The sequence below is a fragment of the Dipodomys ordii genome, unplaced genomic scaffold, assembly GCF_000151885.1.
Source record: "Dipodomys ordii isolate 6190 unplaced genomic scaffold, Dord_2.0 Scaffold21, whole genome shotgun sequence".
NCBI lineage: Eukaryota > Metazoa > Chordata > Mammalia > Rodentia > Heteromyidae > Dipodomys > Dipodomys ordii.
Window position 1 is genome coordinate 8,948,395 of NW_012267237.1, and position 12,214 is coordinate 8,960,608.

The 12,214-nt window shown below is 38.7% G+C and overlaps 1 protein-coding gene across 1 annotated transcript in view; it reads right to left on the reverse strand.

Moving 5' to 3' along the window:
• Dnah5 (dynein, axonemal, heavy chain 5) overlaps positions 1-12,214 on the reverse strand; it is a 197,962-nt gene that overhangs the window by 152,238 nt on the left and 33,510 nt on the right. Inside the window, exon 18 of the mRNA XM_013013842.1 lies at positions 11,486-11,631. Within this exon, the coding sequence (XP_012869296.1) occupies positions 11,486-11,631 (146 nt within the window). The remainder of the gene's footprint in view (positions 1-11,485; positions 11,632-12,214) is intronic.

Consider the following 12,214-nt stretch of genomic DNA (forward strand, 5'->3'; position numbering starts at 1 on the left):
TAGCTATGTCCTTTGCCATACAGAAGCTCTGCAATTTCATGCGGATTGCATGTCCAACCTTTCTTTGATTTCTTGTTTTTCTGGGTATCTATTAAGAAAATTTCAGCCTGTGCCAAGGAGACCTAGGGTTTCTCCTGTTCCATCCTGTAATGTTTTCAGAGTGTCTGCTTTGACACCAAGGTCTTTAATGCATTTGGAATTGATTCTGGTGCAGGGTGATATATAAGGATCTAGGTTTAGTTTTCTGCAAGTAGTTAACCAATTTTGCCAGCATCATTTACTGAAGAGGCTGTCTTTCTTCCATTCTATTTTTTAGCTCCCTTATTGAAAATTAGATGGCTATAGGTCTGTAGGTTCATTTCTGGGTTTTCAATTCTATTCCATTGGTCCTGAGGTCTGTTCTTGTGCCAGTACCAAGCTGTTTTCTTATTACTATGGCTTTGTAATAGAGCTTGAAAGTTGGTATTGATATTCCTCCAGCACTGTTCTTACTGTTAAGGATCGTTTGTGCTATTTGGGGTCTTCTATTAATGTTCCACATGAATTTTTGGATTGCCTCTTCTATTTCCTTGAAGATTGAGGTTGGAATTTTGATAGGTATCGCACTGAATTTGTAGATAGCCTTGAGAAGTATTGCCATTTTCACAATGTTGATCTTTCCAATCCAGGAGCATAGGAGTTTTTGCCACTTTCTAAGTTCTGTTTTGATTTCCTTTTTCAAGATTTTAAAGTTTTCATCATAGAGGTCCACTTCTTTGGTTAAGTTAATTCCTAGGTATTTTTTTGTGGGGCTATTACAAATGGAGTTGCTTGCCTAATTTCAGCCACACTTTTCTCATTGTTGGCATACAGAAAAGCCATTGACTTTTGAGGGTTAATTTTATACCCTGCTACTTTGCCAAAGTTTTGAATCAGCTTGAGTAATTTGGGAGTGGAGTCTCTGAGATTCTTTAAATATAAGATCATGTCATCTGCAAAGAGGGAGAGTTATACTTCTTCTTTCCCTATTTGTATCCCTTTTATGTTCGCATCTTGTCTTATTGCTGTAGCTAGGCATTCTTATACTAGTTTGAAGAGAAGTGAAGAGAGTGGACATCCTTGTTTCATTCCTGAGTTAAGAGGAAATGGCTTAGTTTTTCACCATTAAGTATAATGCTGGCTGTAGGTTTGTCATATACAGCCTTTATTGTATTGAGGAATGTTCCATGGATTCCTAATTTTTCCAGAACCTTCATCATAAAGGGGTGTTGGATCTTGTCAAATGCTTTTTCTGTATCTATTGAGATAACCATGTGATTCTTATCCTTGCTCGTGCTGATGTGATGAATTATATTAATTGATTTGTGTATATTGAACCAGGTTTGCATCCCTGAAATGAATCCTGTTTGATCGTGGTGTATGATTTTTTTGGATGAATTGTTGAAGTCGATTGGCCAAAATTTTGTTGTGAAGTTTTACATCAATGTTCATCAAAGAAATGGGTCTGTAATTCTCTTTCTTTGATGAGTCCCTGCCTGTTTTGGGATGAGGGTTATGATGGCTTCACAAAATGAGTTCGGTAGTAACTTTCAATTTCATTTAACAGTTGGAGGAGTATTGGTGTGAGCTCTGCTTTGAAGGCTTTGTAGAATTCCGCTGTAAAACCATCTGGTCCTGGGCTTTTCTTAGATGGGAAGTCTCTCATTGCTGTTTCTATTTCAATGCTTGATATGGGCTTGTTAAGATGTTTTAACTCATCTTGGTTTAGTTTTGGCATGTCAGTATTTGCTAGGAAAAGGTCCTTTTCTGCCAAGTTCTCAAACTTATTAGTATAAAGTGTTCCCTTATAATGTTGTGAATCTTGGTTGTTTCTGTGGTGATGTTTTCATTCTCATCTCTGAGTTTACTTATTTGGGTGTGTTCTCTTCTTTTTCTGATAAGATTTGCTAAGGGTCTGTCAATTTTGTTAATATTTTTGAAGAACCAACTCTTTGTTTTGTTGATTCTTTCTATGGTTTTTTTGGATTCTAATTCATTTAATTATGATTTACTTTTAATTATTTCTTTCCATCTACTTGATTGGGGTTTACCTTGCTGTTCTTTTTCAAGGAGGCTCAGATGTCTCCTTAAATTGTTGGCTTCAGATCTCTCCAATTGGTTGATGTAGGAACTCAGAGCTATAAACTTGCCTCTGAGTACTGCCTTTGCTGTGTCCCAGAGGAGCTGGCAATTTGTGTGTTCATTTTTTTTTTTCAGGTAAGGAGTAGGTTTATTCAGTAGACCTGCTGGGACCAGGCAAGGTTGGTACCCCATGTGGCTGGGAAAGGCCTGGGAATGAGAGAGAGCTGGGAAAGAGAGAAAAGAGAGGGGAAAGAGCTAGAAAAGAGCAGAAAGAGAGCAGAGAGAGCGCGTCTGGGCCTGGGCTAGGCCTTATCTAGGGTACGGGTGGAGAAAGGTATGGCCACATCAAATTCAGATGTGAATTCAGCGGATGCAGATGTGACCTCTTCCAGGTGTCCCAGTTGCCTAGGTAATGCAGGTACTGAGTGGAGACTTTGCTGTGAGGAGGGTAGAGTCTGCTAACCATCCAGGAGTGGACCTTACATTCCAGCCTTTTAATAATCATGAAATAGGGCACAGATTCTCTCTGGCTACTTCCTGCTGACAAGGGGCATCGACAATAGGGTTAAAAGGCTGGAATTTGGTCCCCTCCCAGAGAAGGCAGTGAGCAGCAGTTGTCTCTTGGTGGTGTGATTTCTTAGATGAAGTCTGGAGAAGTCTCATGAGTATTGAGGGGCTAGAAAAAAATACTAGAGAGCAAATAAATGATAAGAGGTTGTGTGTTCGTTTTTGTTGAATATCATGAACATTTGAATTTCCTTTCTAATCTCTTCCATGACCCACTTGTGACTAGGCAGTGTGTTCTTCAGCCTCCACGTGTTACACGACTTTCTTTGGTGGCTTTTGGTGTTGAGTTCTAATTTTATTTGCTTGTGGTCTGAGAGAATGCAAGGTATAACTTCAATGTTTCTGAATTTAGACAAGTTTGCTTTGTGGCCTAAAATGTGGTCTATTTTGGAAAATGTTCCATGTGCTGCTGAGAAAAACATGTATTCTGATGCTGCTGGGTGAAATATTCAGTAGATGTCTGTTAAATCTACTTGATCTGTGCAGTTGTTTAGATCTATGGTTTCTCTCTTAAGTTTTTGCCAAGTTGATCTATCTACTGGGGATAGTGGTGTGTTAAAGTCCCCAACAATTAATGTCTTTGGATCTATATGAGATTTGAGAGAAAGTAGTGTTTCTTCGATAAATTGGGGTGTTCTGTTTTTGGCGAATAGATATTTAAAATTGTAATATCCTCCTGAAGGAGAGATCCCTTAATTAGTATGTAGCAACCTTCTTTATCTCTTCTAACTAATTTTAATTTGAAGTCTATTTTATCTTATATTAGTATTGCAATTCCTGCCTGTTTATGGGGGCCGTTTGCTTGGTAGATTTTGTTCCAGCCTTTTACATTCAAAATGTGTTTGTTTTTATGGCAAGGTGTGACTCCTGAAGGCAGCAGATAGAAGGATCTTGCTTTTTAATCCAACTAGACAGTCTATGTCGCTTAATTGGAGAGGTAACTCCATTAATGTTGAGAGATAGGACTGAGAGGTATTTGGGAGTTCCTGCCATTTTATCTACCTTCTTGGGGGCTGAGGCAACTGGGATCTTTCTTTGGTTCTTGGATTCTCAATTTGGGTGTGATTTCTTGGCCTTTATTGTGGTCTTGTTGGTTTTCTATGTGTAGGACATTTTTAAGAATCTTTTTTAGGGATGGTTTGGTGGAGATATATTGTTTCAATTTTTCTTTGCTATGGAAGATTTTTATTTGACCTTCGGTTATGAAGGAGAGTTTAGCTTTTGTACAGTATTCTTGGTTGATAGTTGTTTGTCTTTAGGGCATGGCATACATCATTCCAGGCTCTTCTTGCTTCGATTGTCTCTGCTGAGAAATCTGAGGTGATTCTAATTGGTTTCCCTTTATAGGTGATTGATTTTTTTCTCCTTGACAGCTTTAAGGATCTTTTCCTTAGTCTGAATTGATTCTGTGTGGATTATAATGTGGCAGTGGGATGTCCTGTTCTGGTCTGGTCTATTTGGAGTTCTAAAAGCTTCTTGTATCTGAATAGGCCTATCTTTTTGCATGTTTGGGAAGTTCTCTGCTAGGATCCTGTTAAACAAATTTCCTAGACCATTAACTTCTGTCTGTAGATGCTCCTCTACACCCATTATCCTCAGATTAGGCCTTCTGATGGTGTCTTCCAAGTGTTGAATAGATCTATCATATTTCTTGGATTTGTCTTGGATGGTTGTATGTTCTTTCTCTATAATATCTAGGCTGTCTTCAATCCCCGAAATTCAATCTTCTGCATGGTCTAACCTACTATCAAGACTTTCTGCTTTGTTTTTTATTTCTTTTCCTTCTCGTTGGTCAGCTTTGATGACTTCAAATTCTTTGTTGGAGCTTTGTTTTGGATCTTGTATGAACTTCTTTACTTCCTTAATTTGGTGTTCAGTGTTTATTCTCAAATCACTTAGTTGATTGGTTATGACTTCCTTGGTCTCCCATTCCTTCTGTTGGGTTCCATTCAGCATTCCCTTTGTGGTCTCCCTACTTCTTTCAGCTCTCTGTTTATGGATTCCATAAATGCCTTTAGTGATCTTTGTGTATTCCTACTCTCTCAATTCCTGTATTACTCTTTGATTAGCTTCCTCACATCCACGCCATTCATTTATTTCTCTTTGATTGTTCTCAAGCTGCTCATACAATTCCTGTATCAATCTTTGAGTAGCTTACTCACGCTCATGGTTTGCCTCCTCTCTCTTCCTACCATGCTCATACAGAGACCTTTCCAGGTTTTCAATCTTTTCATTTACCATGTTTGCCAGTAGTGTTTGTAGAGCTTTTTGGGAACTCTCCTCTGGATTATTCATTATGTGATCTGTCCCCTGATTATCATGAATGGGAGTTGAGATACCTGGACTTGCCATTTCTCTTGTGTTTTTCTGGCTTGCTCTGCCCATTTGGGATGAAAGTAACACCAGTTTTGTGCTAGAACACTACCTTAAGGCAAACATCAACGAAAGTCTGTAGTTGCACAGTCAAAAGTCTGCAGATAAAATCTAGTTCAACAGATATATCTATTCAACATCAAACAACTATGTATTAATGGGCTACAAGCCACAAAGAAGAATTTGGCAAACCAGAAGTTATTAGGTTTAGGGAAAGATGTGGGTAAAAATAGGAATAGAGGGATGTGGAAAGGCAGAGGGAGAGTTAACTAAGTCCTAATCTCAAAGTAGGAAATAAGTTGGATAGAATGATAGTAGAGAGAGAAAAAAAAGAAGAAAGAGAAAGCAAGAAAAAGAGACAAGAAAAAATAGAAAAACAAAGATTAAAAAGTGAAACACTTAAAAATTATGTAAATTTAAAAACATAATATTCAGAGAAGGTGGATAGGATAAGAGAAGGAGAGGGATAGAAAGGAGACAAGAAGAACTGAAAAATAAAAATGCTTAAAATATTATATAGGTATAAAGAGGTAGTTCTGCTATTAAGGAATTTAAGTCTAAGAGGTTTTGAATTGAGTAATAAATTTCTGGATTAAGTGTGTACACAATGGGGGATAAGGTCTAATAATCGACTATGGGTATATCTGAGGATGAGCAGAACAGCAATTAAGTCATGCAAAGAAGAATGAAAGAGAAGAAAAAGTGAAAAGAATGAGAAGGTAAGAAAAAAAAGGATCAAAAGGTCAGTAGAGCTAAACAAAAAAAATTTTTAAAAAGAAAAAAAGCACACACACATGCCCCTTAAATAAAAATTATTAGAGGAAGAAAAAAAAGTTGAAAAAGTTAATAAAAACAAATTTTTTTAAGTTAAAAATTTTAAAAAGTTTTAGAAAAAAATTTTCTAAAAGGTACAAAAAAGACTTCTTTGATTTTTTTTTGGGGGGATGGGAAGATCCTGTATCTCCCTTATGTCTGTAATCAGTCTCTTGTTGAAGTCTCTGGTCTGCTGTGGTGTTTGATTTTCCTGTGGCTTGGTTGGTTTCTTAAGTCAGTTTGTTTGAGCAGGCATAAAAATGCTCTGCTTTACCCAGGATTTTGTGATCCTCCTCCCAGGCTAGTTCAATGGGAGGGAGATCTGCTTTGAGTATCACAAAGAGGGAGATGGCTGTTTCCTCTAGTTTGGAGACACTTTGATGAGGCTAGGTTCTGGGTAGAGTTGAGGCCTTTCAGCAAACAGTAGCTTTTCCCTGAGGGGCTAGCTTCTGAGACACTCACAGAGCCCAGCCTGGAGCGATTCTCATGGTTTGTGTTTACTGAATTTCAATTGATTGTAAAGGCTGCTGTAGGGAGCAGGCAACCTCTGGCTCTGTTTACCCAGTGATAAAAGCCATTCCTGGGGCTGGTGGAGCTTGCCCAGCCCGGACTGGGTGACTTTCCCCTGGGTGGAGCTCAGCCTGGCAGGTCAGGCTAGGTTCCTGTGACCTGCTAAATGACTCTTGTTTTCTTCCAAGGCCTGAGTTGGAGCTAGCTGCTCAGCCAGGCCTTTGTCAGTATCAAATATGGAGATCTCAGTAGTGGGGAGGGGAGGGGTGGCCTTCTCTCTTTTGCTTCCTGAGAAGGAGTGAGGAAGTCAGGCTTCTACTCACGCTGAGTCTTGGTTCCTGGGTTGTCACTGGTCTGCAAACTGCAGGATGAAGATGTCTGCTCCTTGTCAGTTGTTGCTGGTGTTGAGTAGAATCCGCTCGCCTACCGCGTCTGGAGTCTTTGTCCCGGACTCTCTGTGTTGCAGGTATGGTGGCTATGGCCGCTGCCGCCGCTGCAACTGCTGGCAAGTGCTCAGATCTGTCTCCTTGCCTGGATTTTCCCTCTCTGGCCTAACTCTCTGTACCATGATGGCACACTTGATGTGATTCTCTGGCTTAGGACTGTTCAGTGGAACACTAACACTGCTTTCTATGCAAGAGCTTATTTAGCCTCCAGCTTGTTCTCCACCATCTTCCCGGAACCTCAAAGATTATTCTAAAAAATTCATGGAGTCAATGCTTGGTAAGAAATGTACACATTATCCTGCCCATGCAATTGTAACCCCTCTGTACAGTATGTTCACAAATAAAATAAAATAAAATTTTAAAAAAAAATTCATGGAGTCAACAGAAAGCTAAATAAATTCCAAATAAAGGAATGAGAGACCAATGAAAATATAATAGTCCCTCAGCTAAAGGATATGAGAGAAGACACAGATAAATAAGTAAAACAGTAAAGGAATCCATGCAAGACCTAAAAGAAAGCTTCCACAAAGTGATAGAAGCCATCAAAACTGATCAATTAGAAGTCAGGAAAATAAAAAAACAAAGTAGAAAGTCTTGACAGCAAAAATAGATAACGTAGAAGACAGAGTCTCAGGAATCAAAGACAGATTAGATATTATTGAGAAAGAGGAGACAATTATCCAGAATAAATCCAGGAAACAAGCTCTTTAGCTTGAACTTCAAGTATCAATCAGACGAAAGACCTACTATAAGACTGATGGGGGGGGGGAGACAGGGGGAGGATAGGAAGGGATGGGTAGGGGAAACATAGGAGGAGGCTACAATGTTTGATAAGAAATGTACTCATTATCTTGCCCGTGTAATTGTAGCCCCTCTGTACAGTATTTTCACAATAAAAAAGACACATTTTACAAAGTGTTCAAAACAAAAAAAAAAAAAAGACTGATAGGTATTGAGAAAGGAGAAGAACTAAAGGTATAAGAAACATGTTTGACAGAATTCTAGCAAAGAACTTTCCAACATCCAAAATATTGGCCCTTTCAGATACAAGAAGCCTTTAGAACTCCAAACACACCAGACCAGAAAAGAACATCTCATCGACACATTAATCCACATAGGATCAATAAAGACTAATGAAAGGTTCCTTAAAGCTGTCAGAGAGAAAAGGTTAATTACTTATAAAGGAAAACCAGTCAGAAAAACTACATTTCTCAGCTGAGGCCAGTATAGCAAAGAAAGCCTGGAATTAATTATGCTATGCCTTAAAAGCAAACAACTACCAACTGAGAATACTGCACCCAGCAATGCTCTCGTTCATAACTAAGGGACAAATAAAAATTTTCTAGAACAAGGAAAAACTGAAACAATTTATCTCCACTAAACCAGCACTACAGAAGATACTGAAAAAAATGCCCTACATATGGAAAACCAACAAAAACATGATAGTGCAGAGAAAAGGTCCCTTAACAGAGAACTAGATAAATATAGTTTTAAAAAAAAGATGAGGCACAAAACATAAGAAGGTGGATAACATGTCAGGAACTACCAAACATCTCTCAGTTCTAACTGTCAATATTAATGGATTTAGCTCTCCAATTAAACAACATAGATTGACTACTTGCATCAAAAATCAAGACACATCCATCCGCTGTCTTCAAGAGACATATTTTGCCAGGAAAAAAAAAAACATTCACCAGGCACCTGTGGCTCATGCTTGTAATCCTAGCTACTCAGGAGGCTGAGATCTGAGGATTACAGTTCAAAACCAGCATGGGCAGGAAAGTCCATGAGACTCTTATCTCCAGTAAACTACCAGAAAACCAAAAGTGGTGCTGTGGCTCAAGTGGTAGAGCACTAGCCTTGAGCTGAAGTGCTCAGGGACAGTGTCCAGGCCCAGAGTTCAAGCCCCACAACCAACCACTCCCCCAGAAAAAAAAAAAATTCTGAAACTGAAAGGCTAGAATGCAGTCTTTCAAGCCAATGACCCCCACAAACAGGCCAGAGTAGCAGTACTAATATCAGATAAAATAGACTTCAAATGAAAATTAATGAGTAGAAATGAAGAAGGACATTACATACTAATAAAAGGATCTCTACTACAGTAGGATATAACTGTTCTAAATAGCTATACACCAAATGCTGGAACACCTAACTTCATCAAACTAATACTACTTAACCTAAAAACACACATAGATGCAAACACATTGATTGTTGGTGACTTCAACACATCACTGTTGCCTTTGGCTAGATCATCATGGTAAAAACTCAACAAAGGAATCTCAGACCAAAATAATTGTATTAACCAACTAGACTTCACAGACACCTACAGAGTATTTCACCCAGCAGCATCAGAATACATTCTTCCCAGTAGTTTATGGAACATTCTCCAAAATAGATCACATTTTAGGTCACAAAGAAAATCTGTGCAAATTCAGAAATACTAAAATTATACCCTGCATCCTATCAGACCACAGCAGAATAATATTCAAATTCAACACCAAAAGCTACCACAGAAAATTCTCGAACTCATGGAGACTGAACAACACATTGTTGAATGACCAGTAGGTCACTGAAGAGATCATAATGGAAATTCAAATGTTTATAAATTTTTTTAATGAGCACACAAAATACCAGCTGCTCTAGAACACAACAAAAGCAGTACTCAAGAGGAGAATTTATAGCTCTGAGTGCCTACATCAGCAAATAGGAGAGCTGTCAAATCACCAATTTAATGATGTACCTTAAGCTCCTTGAAAAAGAGGGAACAAGCCAAACCCCAAACCAGCACATGGAAACAAATAATCAAAATTAAATCATAAATAAATGAACTAGAGACAAAAAAAACATAGAATCAACAAAACAAAGAGTTGGTTCTTTGAAAAAAAACCTAACAAAATTGACAAACACTTAGAATACCTGACCAGAAAACAAGAAGAAAACACACCCAAATAAATAAAATTAGAGACAAGAATGGGAACATCATGACAGAAACAAGAGTTGGAACATTATAAGGCAATATTTTGCAAACATTTATGCTAATGTGCATAATAGGGACCCAGTAATTTCAGAGCCATTGTTTTAATTTTGGAATGGAAAAATGTTAACTTCTTTGTTTTTACCTTATTCTAAAACTTACCTTGAAATTTTTGAAAAGTGCATTTCTGTTCAATAATGAAACCACGAGATTTCTAAGATAGACAGGCAACATTAATAATAAGGAAAAATAGTCCAGGTGTCAATGGCTCAAGCTAGTAATCCTAGCTACTTAGAAGGCTGAGATCTGATGATAGTGGTTCAAGCTAGCACAGGCAGAAAAGTCCTGGGAGACTCTTATCTCCAATTAACTAATCAAGATAAAAGAATATAAACAGAAGTAGAGCTGTAGCTCAAAGTAGTAGAGCACTATCCTTGAGCAAAAGAGCCCAGGGATAGCACCCAGGCCCTGAGCTCAAGCCATACAACATATCAGCCAAAAAAAAAAAAAAAGGCAGAAATACCTACTGGGGTGTCAGGAGAAGCCAACAAAAGGTAGACCAACATTTCAACTATTAACAAGTTAAAGTGAACTGAAGCTTACCATCCATTCAGAAAGACAGAAGGCCTGAAATTGAAATCCTTAAAAAGGATATTGGTTCTTAGTTTGGCCCTTGGCTATGCAAGAAAGCTTAGACTGGGAAAGTTTCTCCCTACTTCCTTGCTGAGGGTAGTTCCCTGTGCCTAGACTCCTTGGGTATATGATGCAGTTTGAAGTGAGCACCTACTTTTCTTGTGCATATATGAGATTTTTCATGCTCAGCAGAATGTGCCTACAAGGCCAACCCAATTAAAACTATGGGCTTTGTTATTGGGCTTCACTGGGCAGAAACTGCACATGCATTTCTGCACTTTCATTGCTAGGAAGGATGAGCTGTTCATTAGCTCTTTGGGGAGAAAGAAAGCATGAGAATGGCTGAACAGGAAAGTTAAATGGAGCTCTGATGTGAGATTCTATTTGAATATATTTAAATGCAACAAAGCTTTAGGTTCAGTCTTTCCCAAGGATCTCAGAAATGACTCCAAAACTCTGCCACAGAAACTCTTAAAGACAGAATCTTATCCAGGAGCTGTTCAAAACAACTATGCATCAGTTAACACCAGCTCACCATCCACCCCTCAGCTGAACAGCTCTACTCTATGAAATCTGGATAAATTAGAAAGGTGTTCCTTTCCTATTGATCTAAAAGAAAGAGATTGTTACACATCTAAGTGTCTGTTGAGATGCAGCTCTTTTTTCAAATTATTATCAGAAGGTTCTTCATTTGGATCACATCTACCATAGAGTGATCAAAGTATAAGGGATAAAACTAATGTACGCTTCCAAAAAATGCACTTTATAGAAAAGCAAACTGCAAAAATAATTTAGCCAGGTCCTGGTGGCTCATGTCTGTAATCCTACCTACTTGGGAGGCTGAGTTCTGAAGATCACAGTTCAAAGCCAGCCCAGGTAAGAAAGTCTATAAGACTCTGACCTCCAAATTATCACCAAATAGCTGTGGCTCGAGCGGTAGAGCACTAACCTTGAGCAAAAAATAGCTGGGGGACAGTGCCCAGGCCATCAGTTCAAGTCCCAGGACCAACACAAAAACAAAAGCAAATAATAATCATAACAAAATAAAAAGTATCAGTAGTCTAATAACCTTGGTCATCTGGAGGAACTCATCGCAGGTGAGGGGCTGCTCTCCAGGAAGTTCACAAAGAGGGGTGTTGCTCATCTCTTCCAGAACAGCAGCGATACGGAACTCAATCAAATCATTGATCCGGTCAAGCAGCAGCTCTAGGTCCTCTTTGGGGGAAAATCAATTAATGAAATTAAGTAAACATTTTTCTATACATACATATCATTAAATAACAGTACTTAAATCAAGACTCATCTTTCTCCGATTTCTTATGTCTCTGGGCGCTACAGCTGTTGCACACTTGTTTGTGTCATGCTGTGCCTCCTTTCACTTCTCCCCAGCTCTCACACCTGCCTAGCTAGGTCTCTTTTCTAAGGAAGCTGTGTGTGGATCTCCACGAACAGAACAAATCCTCATCCTGCACCACTACTATACCCTGAACATCCTTCCCTCTTCCTATACTCCCGTGTCATCTTCATTGGGAATTCACCTTTCCATCCTCACATCTTGAGATGTACCCCACTGCCTATTCCATAGGACACATTCCACAAATACGATTCAGGTGAGCTTCCTCTCATTTTTCTGTTCTACCACCATCATAAGGCAAACCTGTTCAGATTTGTTGAGGTAGTATTGAACATTGAGTTCCATGGATGGAAAGGCCAACTCTGAAATAATTCTATATCACAAGTAGGGATGATGGCTAATGGACACTCACATAATAGGCTGATACCATAGCAGCAAAAGCCA